At 38.9% G+C, this 19,868-nt stretch overlaps 1 protein-coding gene across 2 annotated transcripts in view; it reads right to left on the bottom strand.

Moving 5' to 3' along the window:
• Positions 1–19,868, bottom strand: part of PPEF1 (protein phosphatase with EF-hand domain 1) — a 132,386-nt gene that overhangs the window by 41,640 nt on the left and 70,878 nt on the right. For both annotated transcript variants that reach the window (XM_079764511.1, XM_079764512.1), the window contains exons 11-13: positions 14,875–15,038; positions 8,050–8,164; positions 4,419–4,465 (exon numbers count right to left, since the gene is read on the bottom strand). In XM_079764511.1, coding sequence (XP_079620637.1) covers positions 4,419–4,465; positions 8,050–8,164; positions 14,875–15,038 — 326 coding nt within the window. The remainder of the gene's footprint in view (positions 1–4,418; positions 4,466–8,049; positions 8,165–14,874; positions 15,039–19,868) is intronic.

Below are 19,868 nucleotides of genomic sequence, written 5' to 3'. Positions count from 1 at the left end.
AGGAACTGACGAAGAAGAAATTTTCTAGCAAAACACCAACAGAAAATAAAATTTTTCCTGATGTCAAAGCCTGAGGTTTTCCTGGTTTCTACTTTGGGTTGATAGAGAAGAATCATTTAATGGGAGCATAATATAAGCCTGGTCATTTATAGCTCCAAGAATCTCCAACAGGATGTAGTTTGCCAAACTATTCCCTATCATTCAAGTTCAATCGGAACTTGAATAAACTAAAAATAATTTTTATAAATAAAATTAAGATAGGTTGATAATGTTAAATTAAATAAGGATTAGTTAAAGCATGGTCTCTAGCTTCTCCTAAACAGAAGACAGCTAGCCCATGGCTTACAGTGAGGCAGTTCAATCCTGCGTGCTCCTATGAATGAACCAGAGGAAAGCCCTACATGCAGGGCATTACCAGTAATGAGGATTGAACATGCTGTGGATGCATTATCACAGTGAGAATCAGCCACCATCAAAGAAACTCTACCATTTCCCGAAGCAATCAAGTGATTGCTTAGGTTGTAGCACCTGTTGTAATCCCTTCACAGGCGACCTTTGTATTTGATGCCAAAAGAGAAATCCACCCCTCCCCACCTTTTTCCTCATTTTAAGATGTTCTTCCTTCCCTCCTCATCTACTTTCCTGGCCCATTACTCTTATCTCAATGAATCTTTCTTTTTTTTAATGTTCGCTAAGGCCCAATAATGATACTTACTCATATTGTAAGCATTGCTGAAATGAATTTTCCAGATCACTGAAGTGTACTCCTTTAAAAGCTAGACTACATTTTAAAATTACTTGAACCACTTTGGCTGGGAATTTTTAAAATGTGCATTTGTTTCTTTACTCCCTAACAAAGTACACACTGTAGAACTTGAAACCTTATTGACCATGCAGACACATCAAACTAAGCATGCCCTTAGGCCCTCTGAGAACTACAGAACACTCTTCCCAATCTATACACACAGCCCCCGATCCCTGAAGATTACTACTTCAATGCCCGCCTCATTTTTAGAGTTCTAGATCTCCTCTTAATGTTAGGAACAGCTTTACTTTTCTTCACTGTCACTGAATCTCACTTTCACCTTTCCCCTCCCACTCTCTAATCTGTTGGGGGGTGGGGAAGCCAGACTGGCAAACTTGCAGAAAAATGTGTCACATAAGGTTTTACTGATATACGTTCACTGGTCTTTGAGTAAGGGCCTAGGACCTCTCCTGTGAGTAAGGTGCATTGGACAAGAATTTCAAGAGCTCAGAGACACTTTTTACTTAATTCTGGGTTTCTGTGGAAGTGATAAGTAGATGGGAGTTTGACCTCGGGGTACAGCTATCACTGACATTTGTATTCATGTATAAACACTGTTTTCAGAACAGTTTGTATTCATGATTTTAGAAAGCACTATAGCCTACACTCTGCCATCTATCATCATTCCTCATTTAAACTTCAGATTAAAAAATGAGAAAGAAAAAGGCAAAACACTGACTTTTACAAGTTAGAGATGATCAAATAGCATAGTTTTCTGAGACATCTCTGTCCTGCCCTTTTCTTTCTCAGCCCTTAACTTAGGACACTCATTGCCCGGAAGCTAAGAGACTCGCCATCGTCATAAGCACACCAGGTCATTCTCCCTTCCCAGACACCATTAACTACACCCTCTTTTCAATTTCTTAAAGTGGAACCTTGCTGTCATCAAGGCCTCTTCCCTCAATTTCCTCTTTTAAATCAGGCAATTTCAAGATTCTGGTGCATGTTGTTTTTTCCATGTCTAAGATGCATTTTACCTGTTTCTCAATAAAGCCTGTAAAATTCTAATTCATGGCTCTTGCAGACTTCTGCTTTCCAAACAAGCCTCTCACCTCCCTCTACCCAAATCCATCCCAATAATAGTGCCCACTCTTTCATCACTGGACTCTCAATCTCTACTTCCTGAACACTCTCATTGATTAACTCTCAAAATATTTCTTGCTCTCATGTGGAAGCTATATTTTCACCTTTAGTTCTTTTTATAGTACTTCTTAACACCCACCTCCTCCTGTTCGATCTTTACATTAGCTCCTTCCAGTTTTATATGTTCCATATAGTTTACCCCTGGAATTAAAGCAATATGTTGGAATTCTCTCTTTTCTCAAGTCTACTCCAGAAGCCTTTCCCTGATATCTTCAACTACCTCTAGAGAAATTTTCTTTTCTAAATGCCTTGAAAGTCACTTTCCCCATTTAATTTACTCAACTATTTTCCCTTTTATGTATTTCCCAAAACCTCCAGAGCAATAATTACCAGATTTTCTTTTGTGGTTATTCCACACACACCTCTGCCCCTCCTCCTTCCTCACATTGTAATTGTCAACAAAAGCAGGCCTGAACTTCTGAACATTTATATGGTGCTATATAGAGTTCCACAAATGCCATTCCCCAAACTGTGCAATTCCTTGGTGTCCTCTCACCATTCTATCATTTCTATCTCTATCACAGCTTTCTGGTTTGGAAAGTAGAATCCCCATTTCATAGTAAATCAACTCCCTTCTGCCTTCAACTCATTCACAAAGACTTCGCTCTGGAAAGCTGGGCCTGTCTTAAAGACACTGCTGTACTCCTGGCTCCTGCAGCCCTCCCGGAGGAAAGGATCTATTCTTCCACAGGACGGATACCTCAGGGTCAGGACTGGGGGAGGGTCTACTTACTCCTCAGAGCCACTAAAACACCAACCCAGCTTTTTATGTTGCCAGCATCAGGTAAAAGCTTCTACTCTTCCTTCAAGGCCCATGACCTGTGACTACACTTCCTTCCCCTGCTCCCCATCTCTTAGTCCTGTCACAAACTCACTTAATACGCCTGCTTTCCACATGCTTGACCTCTTCATGGCCTCTATTCTCTTTTACTCACTTCAACTACCCACTTTCTGGACCTCACTTTGGACCCATTCATCCCCTAGGATTACGCCCCTTGCAACTTCTCATCCATTCTGTTCCCTAAGGCAGTGGTTAGCAAACTGTGGCTCGAGAGCCGCGGTTTGCCACTCTGTTGACTAATGAGTTTGCCAACCACTGCCTTAAGGCCCTAACCCGTTAGTCTGCTCCCTGACCTCAGAGAACATGCCAATCCATCAAATCCTCCCATTTCTCCCAGTTGATTGGCCCATCCTAGCTTCTCTTCCTTCCCTGCCCAGCTTGGATGCTGGGGCTGATTTCTAGACTGCTCTTTTACCAGCACCCTCGCTTCCTACCAGCAAACCTTTGGCTGGACTTCCTGACACCAACCCACTACCTGGGCAGCCTCCCATTTCCTCTGGCCCCACTCTCTGGCTATCATGCTAGATCCTTGCTTAGGTCTCATGCAGTCTTAATGGAATCACCTCCTAAGTGCCAGCTCCATTCATCCACTCCTGGTTTGGTCCGCTCCTTTTCCTTCCAAGCTTCCATTCTGAACAGATGACATGCAAACCTTTCATTTCTATAATAACTTAGTACTTAAAAATGCTTTTGAATATTTGTTATTTTATTCATAAAAAAATATCTCTTATGAGGTGGAAGCTCAAGAACATTGTAGCCAAAAGAAAAATTAAGGTTTATGATGTTATGTGACTTAAGCTCTCACAGTCTCCAAAGAGTAGAACTGATTGGCCACCATAATAATGAGAATATATTTTCTTTCAGTCCATCTGAGACACCTATGCTGTGCCCAATTATTCAACATGCTACGTGTGGGGATGACACATTAATCAAAGACAGATAAAGAGATACCACTGTGAAGGCAGAGGTCACCTCAGGGTCAGTTTTCTACATGCAGTCATCCCAGAAGCAAACATTCAGTTGACAACAGCTGAGTCAGAGAGAGAACTGACTCCAATCCAAGAGATGCAGAGAAATCCCATGCAGACCAAGCTGCTCTGTGTCCTCTGTGTGGACTCCCACCATCAAAACCCAACAAATGAAGAGGAGCCATGGCATTGGAAGAGCAATGAGCCCAGCAATGGTGAATCGGGTAGAGAAGAGAGCAATGTGGAACTTACTGTGGGGGACTCCTTTCAGACATAATTAGTATGCATTGGAAGAGAAGACTGGTATGTGATATGCTCACTTCTGAACAAAATAAAATAAAACAGACTGCTCCCCTCCCCATCCTGTGCCATCTAGACATCTACAATGTAATGAAGACCCCAAATACAATCAGGTACAAATCCCAAGGGCTATACAGATAACAATAACATTGAACAAAGATCCAAATTAAATTTTTAAAATTTTTTTATGAAATATGTGTAAGAAAAACCCAAAGGATATCCCTCTACAAATCTTTCAGCTTCTTGCATAAAAGCTGCTATATTACATCTGTATTTGTACACATCCCTATTAAAACAAATATTATCTGCCCTAGGATTGCCCCCAACAAAAATGCAAATATTTAGCAAAATAATCATTTACCTTGGTGAAGATCAAAAGGAGATCCTCTAATTTTCCATGTAAGTCACCTGGAGGACAAATGAAAAATCACTCTTCAGTAGGAAACAAGAAAATGCCCATTTTGTTACAGAATTTTACAAACTGAAATATTGCTAATATAGTCCAACCATTCTCGGGGCATTGGGTTTTACCCTGTGATGATATTAATTCCAGGGTGCTATGGAAACTTTGTCCCCTTTCTATAGAGGACAGCATCCAATATTGCAATTATCTATTCACTCCTGTCATTTACGCAGTGCTTACCTTACTCTGTGCCAAGCACTGTACTACAGGTTTACATTAAATATCTTGTTCAATCCTATAACCACTCTATCAGATGGATATTATTTTCATTATTCTCATTTTACAAATGAGGCTCAGAGTTACCCAACTACCAAGTATCAGAGCTGGAATTCAAACCCAATTTTATCTCATTTCAAAACTAAAGCCCTCATTGATTATTCTGTAATATAATCTCTAAAGGAGCAATAGTATCTATCTTGGCAATAAACACCCATATGTTTCCCCTATACCCAGTGTACAGCAGGAACTCAATATATATATTTAATTGCTAAATACGTAGCTTCTTAAAGCCATGTTTTAAAGAATATGTTCAGGTAGTTGCATTAGAAACTTTAAAAGTATGAGTAGATGGCTCACATTCTTTTGATGAGACAGTTATAAAAAATTAAAAGGAAAGCATTGCTTTATAAAACTCAGCCAACTAAGGGAAACTACATGAATATATGAAGCCATTAATTTAAAAACAAGAGTGAAAATATGAATATTTAAAAGGCCTACTTGGATAATTATTTCTAGGTAAATATTTATCTTTCATAAGCTCTGATCATAAATATTTACTCCATGTATCCAACTTAATTACCAAAGAGAATTTAATTTGGAAAAAATTTCCTCAATTTGTTTAAAAACCCACAACCAAATTCAAACAAATATATACAACAAAATACTCCAATTATAATGGGAATGATAAAATACTTATCACAGCACTTATTCATAAAATGACTGTAATATTAACATTAAGAGCATATTAATACTATTGTATACTTAAATCTCATGCTTTCATGTGGTCTCACTCTAAATCTAAAAAATAAAAATAGAAGGACTTTTCACTTATCAGTTAAATATATTTTTTACTTATTTTATTTTCCTAATTGGCTTCAGGGTGACTCATCTTTCAAAGATTTGGGTAGACAGAACTTTTGAAGCTCTCGTGCTAAAAATGAATTGATTTTAGCATATTAAAAGACTATAAAAACATTTTTAACTTCTACGTGGACAGCAAACAATAAAAGCCATATCATGGAAAGATAGCTACAGAAAGGTATTTCCACTGCAAACAAAAATATGAGTGTAGAACTGGTTATGATTTATAACACAACTGTAGACTGTATTTCTTGTATGTGTGTCATCCTTGCACAGGGGCCATGCTAATCTTCTCTGTATCATGCCAATTTTAGTATATGTGCTGCAGAAGTGAGCATAAAGCACTCCTATATTTCATGCATGTTGAGAACCATTGTAGCATGTTTAGATGTGCATATAAAATATACATCTGGAGATTAAGATAATGGTAAAATTTCATCACAATTTCTTTCCCTCCCCTAATACTATCTTAAACAGAAGATGTTTTTGAAAATATGAACCTAATTTTAAACTTTTTAAAAATAATGACCAATTTTTCTAAGTTCAATGGGACTATTAAAAATATAAAATAATTCCCATGCTATGGGAACCTCCTGACCTTGGCTTTTCGTTTTACCAATGGTGCGATGTGGGAAAAGCCTAGAAATAAATGCCCAAGATGCAGGGATCATTAAATGAACGGAACTGTCCCATCAATCTATATTCCCTAATCTTTGTCTCACAATGGAAAATGAAACATCAATCAGAGCAGTACATGATGTGGAGTTAGGATAGCAGATATGGAGCTGGCTCTACCTCAGTGGTTCTCAACCTTCCTAATGCCGCGACCCTTTAATACAGTTCCTCATGTTGTGGTGACCCCCAACCATAAAATTGTTTTCGTTGCTACTTCATAACTGTAATTTTGCTACTGTTATGAATCGTAATATAAATATCTGTATTTACATTACATTTTCCGATGGTCTTAGGCAACCCTGCTAGCGGTTCTCAGGTTGAGAACCGCTTCTGTAGAGCCTAACACCATCGGAAAACACAAATATTTACATTACGATTCATTAACAGTAGCAAAATTACAGTTATGAAGTAGCAACGAAAACAATTTTATGGTTGGGGGTCACCACAACATGAGGAACTGTATTAAAGGGTCGCGGCATTAAAAAGGTTGAGAATCACTGCTCTAACTAGAGGGCCTGATTTTAATCCTGACCCTGTCACTAACCAGGTGAGTAAGCTTGGCATGATAGACAGATGGTCTCTGTAAGAATCTCTCATTTCTTACACTGTGTGATTCCAGGATTCCATGCCCTCTAATTAATTCATGTCTTCCTCCAGATCCTTTTATCCAAAGATAAGTCACAATGGCACCTGGAGGTATACTGAAAACCCCCACTCTCTGTTTGGCCTATTATATACACTCTGAGAGCAAATCTAGCCTTGGCTTCATGGATAGGCATGGCTTCCTATGTCTCATAACTCCAAATCCTTTGTTTCCATGAAAAGTAAGAGTCGGTGAAGCCTTGAATAAAAGGCCCCCACTGCTGAAATGCCTCATCTGCTTGGCAGAGATGTGGTGGCCTGATAAGGTTGGAATTAAACCATTGAAGACTCTTCAAAAACCTGAGTCAAGGCATGTCATGAAGTATGTGCTGCTACATCAAGTCCCTGTCACCACTATCAGATGCTAGAAATGGAAATGGTTTAATTAGATTGTCAAATCCACTTCTACCTGCCAGAGTAAAAAAAAAACACGGGCTAAAAATTGATTTGGAAAATAACAATCACTGTTTTGTAACCTAAAGGCTTAATTAGAAGTTAAGGGAGTTGCTGTTCCTTCCACGCACTCCATTCTCAGACAGTTGCAAGCATGCTGAGAGCACCAACTGTGTTGAATTTCAATGTGTACTGTTTCTTGAAGCAATATCCTGCCAGGCTGGCCTATAGGATAACACAATCTCAATCTTGTTATTTAGAAGAACAAGGAACAGATTTCTGGGACATTCCCACTCTTCTAAAATCTGCAGAGACCAGTTGGAAAAATCTAAAACAGCAGCCAAAAGCAGAGAAGACTTTAATCTCCACCCTGCCTTTGGCTTTTCTCTTCCCAGCATAAGTGGCATGCAGAGCCCCACCTGGGAAAAGCAACATGGAACAAAGATAATGAGAGCTAGACAGAGGGCAAAGAACGCTTATTCCACCCATGGGTGGTTTCTGTATTAAAATGCTGCCTTTATAAAAAGCTGTGGGTTCTTTAATTTCTCACATAATTAATTCCTGCCAGCTGGTATGCAAAACAAAGACAAGATGGGGAACAGTATTATCATGATAGATAACTCTATATTAACACATTTCCCTTAACACAGTCCAATTTATGCAGTTTTCAAGTTAGGCAAATGACGTGGAACCAAGAGGCTCCAAAATATTAATTTGGCAACTCTGCTCTAAAACTTACCACAGATTGTTATCTCTTTGGTGGGACAGGTTCTTATATGAGTAAAATTTGGCATTTGCTTCATGGCTTCCTTAGTTTCGAATAGTATCTCTAAAACATAATAGGCATGGAGTACCTGTGAGGGCAAAAGAGAAGAAAAAGATATGATGAACTAGGAAGAAAGGCATGACTGAGTAGAAAGCTATAAAGGTGGAGCATATGAACACATTTCAGGTAGCTGTATTTCAGGACCATCTCTAAATTAGTCTCAAATAGATGATTCCAGCACAGCATCTGGCATATAATAATCCCTCACTAGAGATTTGTAAATTGAATAAATGAATGAATGAATGGTGCCTAGGACATTTATACTCCCCTGCTCTTAATTGACATCACCCATTTACAGAACATTTCTGATTATTCTTGGTCAGTAAATTCCAAGAGAAGTGATGGGAAAAATAGGAGACTCCTTTGCCCTAAGGAAGTGTGCAAATAAATAAATAAAAAGGAGGGTAAGGAGAGAGAATGAGAATGAGAAGTAGAGAGAGACTGATGAAGAGGGGCTGCTTTGCATTTGTCTGGAACATCCTGCCACCTAGGATGGAAACTAGGTGCTGGGTTCTGAGAGATCTCAAAAGGAAGCCAGATGTCCCATGTGTGGCTCAATTGTTGCTACACAGATTGTGTGAGTTTACAGAACAGCAAGCATATTTATATTGTAAAAGTCTAAGTATAAAACATATACAAACCCCAAATAAACCATTTGGATTATCTCCTATTTTGACCATTCATTCCATTGCTCTCCTCCAATTCAATTCTTGATGACATCATTGTTTTGGACAGATTTACTCTGTTTTCTCCTCTGGGATTTCTGTTTGTTTTAAATCCAGAGTGTTGTTCTCCCTTTTTTTAATTATAAAATATTCCAAATACATAAGCCAAAAAGTAATACAGCCAATAAAAATTTAACAGATGTTAACACCATTTTATGGGTCAGGACTATTGGCAGTCCTAATATAGTAGCCACTAGTCCCATGGGGCTACTGACCATTTGAAATGGGGCTAGTTGAAATTGAGATATGCTATAGACACAAAATACATACCAGATTTCAAAGACTTAGTATGAAAAAAAAGTTAAATGTTTCATTAAAAACTTTTAACATATTAAAATAATTATATATGCTGGATTATATAAAATATATTATTAAAATTAATTTCTCCTGTATCTTTTTACCTTTTTAATGGGACTACTAGAAAATTTTAAAATATTTATGTGACTCACATTAAATTTCTATTAGACAGCACTCATTTACATTACTGAAGGCTGAGAGAGGGGTCATATCTACATATTGTTCAGTTACTGCTTTGGGTATGGCATTCAGGACATATGGAACCCTTTGGAACCATCATGACTCATGGTATCCTGAAATTTCCATTTTCCTGGCTACTAAAATAATAAAATTGTTTTCTATCCCAGACCCCAAAAACCTATGATTTAAATTTGGAGAATTTTCATTACTAATTTTGTCCAAAGACAGGAATCAGTATTTGAAGTAATGCAAGAATTAGGAGGAAAGAGAAGGACCCCTGGATGCTGATTAGAGGGAGAGACCCATCTTTCCTGTCTATCCAAGAACTAGCACACTACTAAGGACTTTCCCTACAAAAGAATTCTAAATTCTCAGTTTTCTTTCATGAATCTTGTATCCTCCAGTCCCTAGTTAATATTTGTATTAAGCTCTAGACATGGTATATGAAAACTTGGAGAAATAATTTGAGGCCTATTTTCTTGCAGAGAGGATTTAAATTTTCTTTTGCCATGTGGCTAGGAGTACTAGCTGTCTAAGATGATATTTCAATCTCAGGAATTAGAGGATTCAAAACTTTGCTTCAATGCCTAGTCTATTTCTAGTTTACTCTTTTTCCTAAGGTATGTCCTTAGTGTCCTACCTGAGAATGAGAGTTTTGGGGTAATGGTAGAGAAAATAATGGAGTAGGTAGCTCCAAAGCCCATCCCTTCACATAAACACTTTTTTTAAATATCAAGAAAAAAATATATATACTGTCATAATCAACTTTGTCAGAACTCTGGAAAATAGTCAAAATTTATAACTACCAAGCAAAGGTTAAATCAGGAAAAGGCAACTTAAAAATGGCTCAGTGCAAGCAGGATGTAAAGGCTAAGACAAATTTGTAAACAGCCTGGCCAAGCAGTGAAGGGGTGTAACAACATAGACCCTATCCTCAAAGGCTGCGTTTTTCTTTTTTTTAAATAGCTCCTGGGGTTCAAGGAGATTCTGTCAAAACATTAGCTGAACACAAGCTAAAGGAACAGAAACACCAGAGACCTCACATACAACTATACCTTAAAAATATCTATAGAATGCTCCACCCAATAATCACAGACTACATTTTTTTTACAAGTGCACATAGAATATTCTCCAGAATAGTTCAGATGTTGGGCCACAAAGCAAGCCTCAATAGATTTTATTTTTTAATTGAATTTATTGGGCTATCTTTCTTCAGATTGTATAAATCTTTTGCCTCAATAAATTTTAAAAGATTGGAATCATGCAAAGTATCTTCTCTGACTATAATGAAATGAAACTAAAAATCAGTAACAGAAGAAAAACTAGAAAATTCACAAATATGTGGAAATCAAACAACATTATCTTAAATAAATGATGGGTCAAAAAAATCACAAGGGAAATTAGAAAATATTCTGAGATTGCCCTGGCCAGGTAGCTCTGTTGGTTAGAACATCATCCTGATACACCAAGGTTGCAGGTTCAATCCCCTGTCAGGGCACAAGAACTAATCAATGAATGCATAAATAAGGGGAACAACAAATCTCTCTCTCTCTCTCTCTTTCTCTCTCTCTCTCAACAAATAAATGTTTAAAAAGAAAATTACTTTGAGATAATGTATATGAAAACACTATATATCAAAACTTATGGGATAAAGCAAAAGTGATGCTCAGAGATAAATTTATAGCTTTAAATACCCACATTAAAAAATAAAAAAGATTTCAAATTAAAAGTCTCACTTAACACTAAGGAGTTAGAAAAATAAGAGCAAACTAAACTAAAAACTAGCTGAAGGAAGAAAATAAGGATCAGAGTACAGATAAATGAAATAGAGAAGGGAAAATCAATAGGGAGAATCAACAAAACCAAAAGCTGATTCTTTGTAAAGTTCAACAAAATTCAAAAACCATTAGCTACATTGACCAAGAAAAAAATAGTGAAAATGCAAATAACTATAATCAGAAATGAAAGTGGGGACATCCCCACTGACCTTAAGAAATAAAAAAGAGCCCTGACCGATGTGGCTCAGTTGGTTGGAGTATCATCCCATACACCAATAGGTCTTGGGTTCGATTTCCAGTCAGGGTATATACCTAGGTTGCAGGTTTGACCCCTGGTTGGGGCACATACAGGAGGCAACCAATCGGTGTTTCACACACCTCTCTCTCTCTCTCTCTCTCAAATCAATGAAAGCATGTCCTCGAGTAAGGATTTTAGAAAATAAATAGAATTATGAGACTATCATGAACAATTGTACACAAACAAATTAGATAATTTAGATAAAATGAACAAAATCTTAGAAACATACAAATTACCAAAACTGACTCAAGAAGAAACAGAAAATACAAACAGATCTAGAACAAGTAGAAATTGAACCATTAATCAAAAACCTCCTAACAAATAAAAATCCAAGACCAGGCAGCTTTATTGGTGAGCTCTACTAAACATTTAAAGAATTAACACCAACCCTTCTCAAACTCTTGCACACACACAAAAGGAAACAATTCCTAAATCATTCTATGAGGTCAGTACTATCCTGATACCAAAGCCAGATAAAGACATCATAAGACAAAATGCAGATCAATATCCCTTATGAATAAAATGCAAATCCTCACAAAATACCAGTAAACCAAATCCAACAGAATTTTAAAAGAATTATACACTATGAACAAATGGGGTTTATTCCAGGAATACAAGTGCAGTTCAACATAAGAAATTAATTAATGTAATATACCATATTAATAGACAATGTGCTGCTGGCATAAGAATAGACACATACACCAATGTAATAAAACTGGGAGTCCAGCAATAAATCCATACATCTATAGCTTATTAATTTTTGACAATGGTATCAAAGCCATTCAATGAGGGAAAAAGACTCTTCAACAAAAGATTCTGAAACAACTGCATACCCACATGCAAAGAATGAAGTTGGACAGAAAGTAACTGGAAATGGTTCACTGACCTAAATGTTAAGAACTACAGCTATAAAAATCTTCTCTAATAAAATGGTAATATGCAAATTAACCATCACTCCGCTACATAAGCCACGCCCACCAGCCAAGCCATGCCCACCAGCCAATCAGGGCAAGTATGCAAATTAACCCAAACCAAGATGGCTACAGCCACAGAGAGCAAGGTTTCCCAGGTAACAGAGCAAGCCAAGCTTTCCATAGCCATTGCAGGCCTAAGCCTCCACTCAAGCTACCAAGTTTCAATTATAGAAGGTAAACAAATTCAAACAAATGGCAACAGAATGGAGCTTGAGAGAGCAGGCCAGGGTTGCCGGCAGCAACAGGGGAAGCAAAGCTTTAAAGCACACCCTGGCCGGGCCCACCCGCTTAAGGCAACAAAGTTTCAACTGTAGAAGGTGAATTAACTGCCACAGAGATGGCTGCCGCCCTGGAGGGAACAGCAGGCTTGGCTCTGCTCCAGGCTACAAAGTTTCAATTGTAGAAGGAAAATAAATTCCAGATACCAGGGCCTCTGCTTGGGTTGCCAGGGGGCGTGGCCGGCCTGCTAACCACCACAGGCCCCTCGCTCAGGCCACCCCACGCCCCAAGAGAACCCCACCCTGATCCGGGACACCCTTCAGGGCAAACCAGCTGGCCCCCACCCGTGCACCAGGCCTCTATCTTATCTAATAAAAGATTAATATACAGATTGATCATCACTGCAACACACAATATAGCTGCCCCCATGTGGTCAAAGATCCTGCCCCCATGTGGACACAAGATAGCCACTACAAGATGGCCAGCAGGGGAGGGCAGTTGGGAGGCACCCGGCCTGCAAGGGAGGGCAGTTGAGAGGGACCAGGCTTGCAAGGGAGGGCAATTGGAGATGATCAACCCTGCAGGAGAGGGCAGTTAGGGGTGACCAGGCTGGCAGAGGAGGGAAGCAGGGGGCAAACAGGCTGGCAGGGGAGCAGTTAAGCATCAACCAGGCTGGCAGCGGAGTGGTTAGGGGGTGATCAGGCTGGCAGGCAGAAGCAGTTAGGGGCAATCAGGAAGGCAGGCAGGCAAGCAGTTGGGAGCCAGCAGTCCTGGATTGTGTGAGGGATGTCCGACTGCCCGTTTAGGCCTGATGGGATCGGGCCTAAACGGGAAGTCGGACATCCCTCCAGGAGTCCCAGATTGGAGAGGGTACAGGCTGGGTTGAGGGACAACCCCCCGCCGTGCATGAATTTCGTGCACCGGGCTTCTAGTTTTAAAATAAAACATAAGGGTAAATCTTCATGACCTTGGATTTGGCAAGGGATTCTTAGATATGACACCAAATGAACAAGTAACCAAAGAAAAAAATAGGTAAGTTGGACTTCATCAAATTTAGAAAATTTTGTGAATCAAAGGACATTATCAAAAAAGTAAAAAAGCCCAGCTGGTGTTGCCCAATGGTGGAGCATCGACCCATGAACCAGGAGGTCATGGTTGGATTCCCCATCAGGGCACATGCCCAGATTGCAACTCAATAATAAATAAATAACCTGATTTTAAAGAAGGCAATGGATCTGAATAGGCATTTCTCCAAAAAAATGTATAAAAATGTCTAATAAACATGAAAAGGTGCTCAACATCTTTAGTCATTAGAGAAATGCAAATCAAAACCACAAGGAGATACCACCTCACACACAACTAAGATGGTTATAATAAAAACAAAAGGAAACAGAAAATAATGAGTGCTGGCAGAATAATTGGAGAAAATTGAACCCTCATGCATTGCTGGTAGGAATGTAAAATGGTGCAGTTGCAGAAAATGGTTTGGAAATTCCTCAAAAAATGTAAACATAGAGTAACCATATGACCCAGCAATTCCACTCCTAGGTAGGTATATACTCAAGAGAAATGAAAACATATGTTCATGCAAAAACGTATACATGAATGTACTTAGCAGCATTGTTCATAATATCCAAAAGGTAGGAGAAATTCAAAAGTCCATCCATTGATAAACTGATAAACAAAAATCGTATAGCCATACAATAGAATATTAGTCAGCCATAAAAGTAAAAGAAGTAATAAAACATGCTGCGACATGAATGAACCTTAAAAACATTATGCTAGATGAAATAAGTGAGACACAAAAAGCCATATATTATATGATTTCATTTGTATGAAATATCTGGAATAGACAAATACATATAGAGACAGAAAGTATAATAGTGGTTGCCAGGGGTCGGGGAGAAGGGAATGGTACTGGGTATAACACTTCTTTTCGGGTGATGAAAATGTTCTGGAATTAGATATTGGTATTGGTTGCACAATCTTGTGAATGTATTAAAACCCACTAAATCTTATACTTTAAATAGTGAATTTTACGGTGAATTATATCTCAGAAAAAGGAAATGCCATAAGCAATGGACAGAGAGGAGGTTTCTGTGTACCTGAGGATACTTCTTTCAAAGCACAGGGTAGCTTTCACTTGATGTGAAGGTTTTCCCCAAGGGAATGCATTTCTGCTGACGTGTTTTCATTATTCACTGATTCATCAAATAGTCATTGAACACTTTATGTACAGAATCAAGGCAGTATCTGCTTCCACTTACCTGCTGCTGCTTAAAGGCCTCAATCATTATATTAAGAGAATTACTATTGAGTGGAAATTGCAGCCGAGGGCCACTATAGGAGTCCGGAACCTCTATTATCCCTATACATTCCTGTCTACCCCTGTCGTCCTGGGGGGCGCAACCAAACAGCCGATTTACTAAAGCTGGAAAAAAACAGAAAGGGTGGCAAAAATCAACATTCCCATACTTAAATGCAATAAATACCTTCTTGAAAGTCTAGCCCATGTAAGGCACTGTGCTAAATGTTATGAATGCCATGATATCCCACTTACATCCACGAGGAATGATTTGTTCTGAAACCAGTAGGTGCATGCACATGAATCACTATCATCCCTTCCTGGGTGGATATTTTACCAAATCAGTGAGTTCATCAGTGGGGAATGGAGGCATACGCACAGGGAAAACTGATCAATCATGGTATTTTGATGCTCTGAAGCTCTAACTCTACTTTTTTTTTCTTTTGCCCACTCTTGCATCTCAGATTTTTACAAATAGTGTTGAAAACATAACAATGCATTATATTTGGCTCAAACATCTGCTACTATTCATGATCTACAGAAAATTAAACAGCAACATTTAATTTTCCCTGTTAAACACTTCAAATTTTACTTAGCTGTAATTGATTTGTCTCCCTCTTCACATAAAAACAAATTTTCTAACGTGATTTTCTTTTTCTTGGTAACAAAGCAGATAAAGTAAGATGACAAACCATCGGCAGAAATTCCAAAGGCCCTCTCTCTCAGAGACACATTTCCATATGACATTGTCTGCACTGTTTATTTCAGTAGGTGCTGAGATCCAGTGTCCCTTTCTTGCTATATTGCCCATAAAATGATCAGCTCACGAACAGAAATCCGGCCAAATCAGGTAGGGAAAGATGCAAGCGGATATTGTAGATTAATTGTAACAGTGATCCCAATTCTTTATCCCAAACTCTGGCCATGCCCTTTTTAATGTGATTTTGAAGATTCTATTTCCCCAGCCCTTGAAGCTGGTTCGTGACTTGTGTTGGCCTAAAGAAAGTGGTGGAAGTGTTACATACCAGTTCCAAGCCAAGGCCTCACAAGGCCTTGTTTGTTTCCATGCTCTCGCTTTTGAAACCATGCCACTACTATGAAGTCCTGGCTAGCCTGCTCAAAGCTCCAACACCATGGGGAGCAGAGCTGAGTCACCCTAGCCAAGGCCGTCCTAGATCAGCCACCATCCAGCAGACCTCCAGACACGAGTGAACTCCACCCAAAACCCAAAAAAACTGCCCAATCAAGACGGCTAAGAACAGCAGACGTGCTCAGCTAATCTGTAGACTGATGAGCAAAAAGAAATGTTTATTACATGCCACTGAACTACTGTGGTTGTTTAATACACAGTATTATTATAGTAAACAGGTAAGTGATACAGAGGATGATGACATACTTTTCAATTCATTAACACTCAACTGCTACTAAGGTCATTCATCAGAAGTTGTCTGCAAGCAGTTTCTATCATTTTGAATATTTAGAGTAGACATGTTTGCCAGGTGGGTACTGGAAATATTGGGAGGAACACTTTGTAAAGTATACAGGGGTGGGCAAAGTAGGTTTATTGTTATTCATATGGAAAAATATATAATACAAGAATAAAAATAGTTTTATGTACTGACAACTATGAACCTACTTTTCTCACCCCTGTATGACTAACCAGTATGCTATACTTCTGAAATGGATACAAAATGATATTGAATGTAAACAGTAATTGAAAAATAAAAAAATATCCTATATAATAAAGAGGTAATATGCAAATTTACCATCACACCATCACAAGATGGCGGCACCCACAGTGGGGGCAGGCCCGGCCGCCTCACACACCTGCCACCCAAATCCCCTCAGCCCCACTGGGGTCCTCGGGTCCTCCTGTACCCCCCACTGACTGACAGCTCGCCCAGGCTCCTCCAGCAAGCTGCCCATCCCTCTCTTCCTCCCTCCCCCGAAGCTGAAGCCTGACTGTGGTGTCCAACAAATTGGAAGTTATAACTCATGTCATTGAGAGTATCCTCCATTCCTCAGCTAGGGCCGGCCGCTCCACACGCCTGCCACTGGAATCCCCTCAGCCCCGCCAGGGGCCTCGGGTCCTCCTATACTGCCCACTGACTGAGGCTCAGGCAAGCAGGGCCAGCCAAGACACAGGGCCAGCTCGAGGCACAGGCAAGCCTTGGATGGCAGCTGCCCAGCCGCCCAGGGCCAGCTGAGGCTTGCGCTGCCAGCAGTGGCAGCAGCAGAGGTGTGATGGGGGTGTCGCCTCCCCTGAACTCTGGGTCGCCTCCCGGACTGTGAGAGGGGGCAGGCTGGGCTGAGGGACCCCCCACTCCAGTGCAAGAATTTTCATGCACCGGGCCTCTAGTATATATGTGTGATAGGACATTTTGGCTAATGTTGGAAGCAAAAACAAAAGTTAAAACAATACTTCTACACACTCTGCCCCCCTCCCACTTCCACCAGTTTCTGATTAAACCTATCGCTATGTATAGCAGCTTTGGCTATCTACCTGTGGGAGGAGGCTGATATGGAAAAGCATACTGGAGCTGATGTGTAGAGTCTCTCCAGCAAATCCTATGAATTGCTTTAGAGCAACTAAAGTAGTAGGACACAGAAAATATCTGCTTCCAGGTCACCTTGTACCTTTGGAACTCCCAGAGTTGTCAACCTACTCTGTGCCTCAGAATAAAACCATTAATCTGCAAATGTGAAGTGTAGTTGTACCTCTAAATATACCTTACTTAGGGGTCAGAGCACTTTTGCCAAATAGGTCTAGGTAGAGCTTGTTTGGGACCCTCCTACCAAAGAGGGCGATTAGAAAGCAACGTACAGTAATGTACAGCATGGTGACTCTAGTTAACGATACTCTAGTGCAGTGGTCGGCAAACCGCAGCTCCCGAGCCACATGCGGCTCTTTGGCCCCTTGAGTGTTCTAATGCCACTTCTTCCAAATAGACTCGCCCAGGCCAAAAACTGACTTCTGCGCATGGGCAACGAAGTTTCAATTGCACTGTACATGCGTGCCCGCACATGGTATTTTGTGGAAGAGCCACACTCAAGGGGCCAAAGAGCCGCATGTGGCTCGTGAGCCGCGGTTTGCCGACCACTGCTCTAGTGTATATTTCCAAGTTGTTAAGAGAGTACATTTTATTTATTTATTTTTTTATTTCTTAATATATTTTTATTGATTTCAGAGAGGAAGGGAGAGAGAGAAACATCAATGATGAGAGAAAATCATTGATTGGCTGCTCGTCTTCTACTGGGGATTGAACCAGCAACCCAGGCATGTGCCCTTGGCCAGAATCAAACCAGGGACACTTCAGTCCACAGGCTGATGCTTTATCCACTGAGCCAAACCAGCTAGGGCAACAGACTACATTTTAAAAGTTCTCACCACACACACACAAAATTGTAACTAAGTGAGTTGGTGTGGATAAGTTAACTAACTTTATGGTGGTAATCATTTCACAATAAATACATAAATAAAATTATTATATTGTACATGTAAACTTATACAATATTATATATCACTTATATTTCAATAAAGCTGGGAAAATATTTAAATGAAATCAACCTACAGCAGCAATCTATAAATTTCTTTTTCTGCTATATACAATAATTAAATCAATATGATTCTAGCACTCTATAATTGAGATATGTATAAGAGAATAGATGGCTCAGAAATATGCCCTATTACACATTCTTTAAATAAATATATTATGAAGGAGGTACTACAAATCATGGTGAAAAGATAAATTATGAATGTCTAAGAAAAGTGGTTAACTAATTTGAAATTTTCTTTGTAGTTGTATTTTTTAATTGTTCTCAATCACTAGGCATCAAAATGTCCTTTTATAGTTTAATATGAAAACATTCAAAATTTACAAAGTGTTAAATTTTTTAAAAGTCAAGCCATTAAAAAATCTAAAAATACAGGCATAGTAATCACATTTTAAATGTTTCAGGGCCTTCTAAATTTAAAAGCAGAAGGATTCCCAAAGAAACATATATTTAGATTTAGAAACAAATATTTTAATTAATTAATGCATGAAAATTTTCTAAATCTGACAAAAAATATAAACTTAGATATCAAGAAGCTCAGTAAAATCCATGCACGATAAGTAAAAATTAAACCTTATCAAGGCACATTATGGTTAAAATGCTATTTTCTAATGTTACTTAGGTTAGGCTTTTTTCTTCCCTACCTCCTTCAGGTGAGGTATGATATGTTATCATTTGTAATATAGTTATGTTCATTTGTCACAGTGTGTATTCCATTTTGGAAACATATACACACATGTAGTATACTTTCTGTTTTTAACTATATTTTTAGGTATGTGAAACATTATCATGGTTTTAAGAGTCAGAACTACAAAAATGTATACTCAGAGACATGTCACTCTCCCCTCATCCCTCTACCAAATCCGCATTCTACCATTCCTTCTTTCCAGCTCCCACCCATCTCCCCAATCACCTGTAGGTAAAAAATGTCATTAGTTTCTTGTTTATCCTGTAGGTTTATTCTGTATTTATTTTTGCACAAATGAGTGTGTATGTGTGTCTGTTTATCTGTCTGTCTGTGTATGCGTGTGCATACAGGGTGTCCCCCAAAATGTGTACTATTCAAAGTGTGTGTATACATTTTGGGGGAATATCCCTGCATATACACTGAGTGGGCAGATTATGATGATCTCTGAATGCATAATAATCTGGCCACTCAGTGTATATACATATGTAAAGATTTCTTAAACAAGATAGAGAAACCACTAATCACAAAGAAAAAAATTATACTACAATGAAATAAAAAATGTCTGTTCATCAAAAAACACTTTTTAAAGACTGGGATGGGGGAATAAAAGACAAAGACTAGGAGAAGATATTTGCAATGCATTCACCTAACAAAGATCAATATTCTTATAATTAGAATGCTTAGAAAATTCGTACCAATTGCTAAGAAAAAGA

The sequence above is a fragment of the Cnephaeus nilssonii genome (genome assembly GCF_951640355.1).
Source record: "Cnephaeus nilssonii genome assembly, chromosome: X".
Classification (NCBI taxonomy): Eukaryota; Metazoa; Chordata; class Mammalia; order Chiroptera; family Vespertilionidae; genus Cnephaeus; species Cnephaeus nilssonii.
The sequence above is the reverse complement of the archived record's forward strand: the minus strand, read 5'-3'. Positions and strand labels throughout refer to the sequence as shown.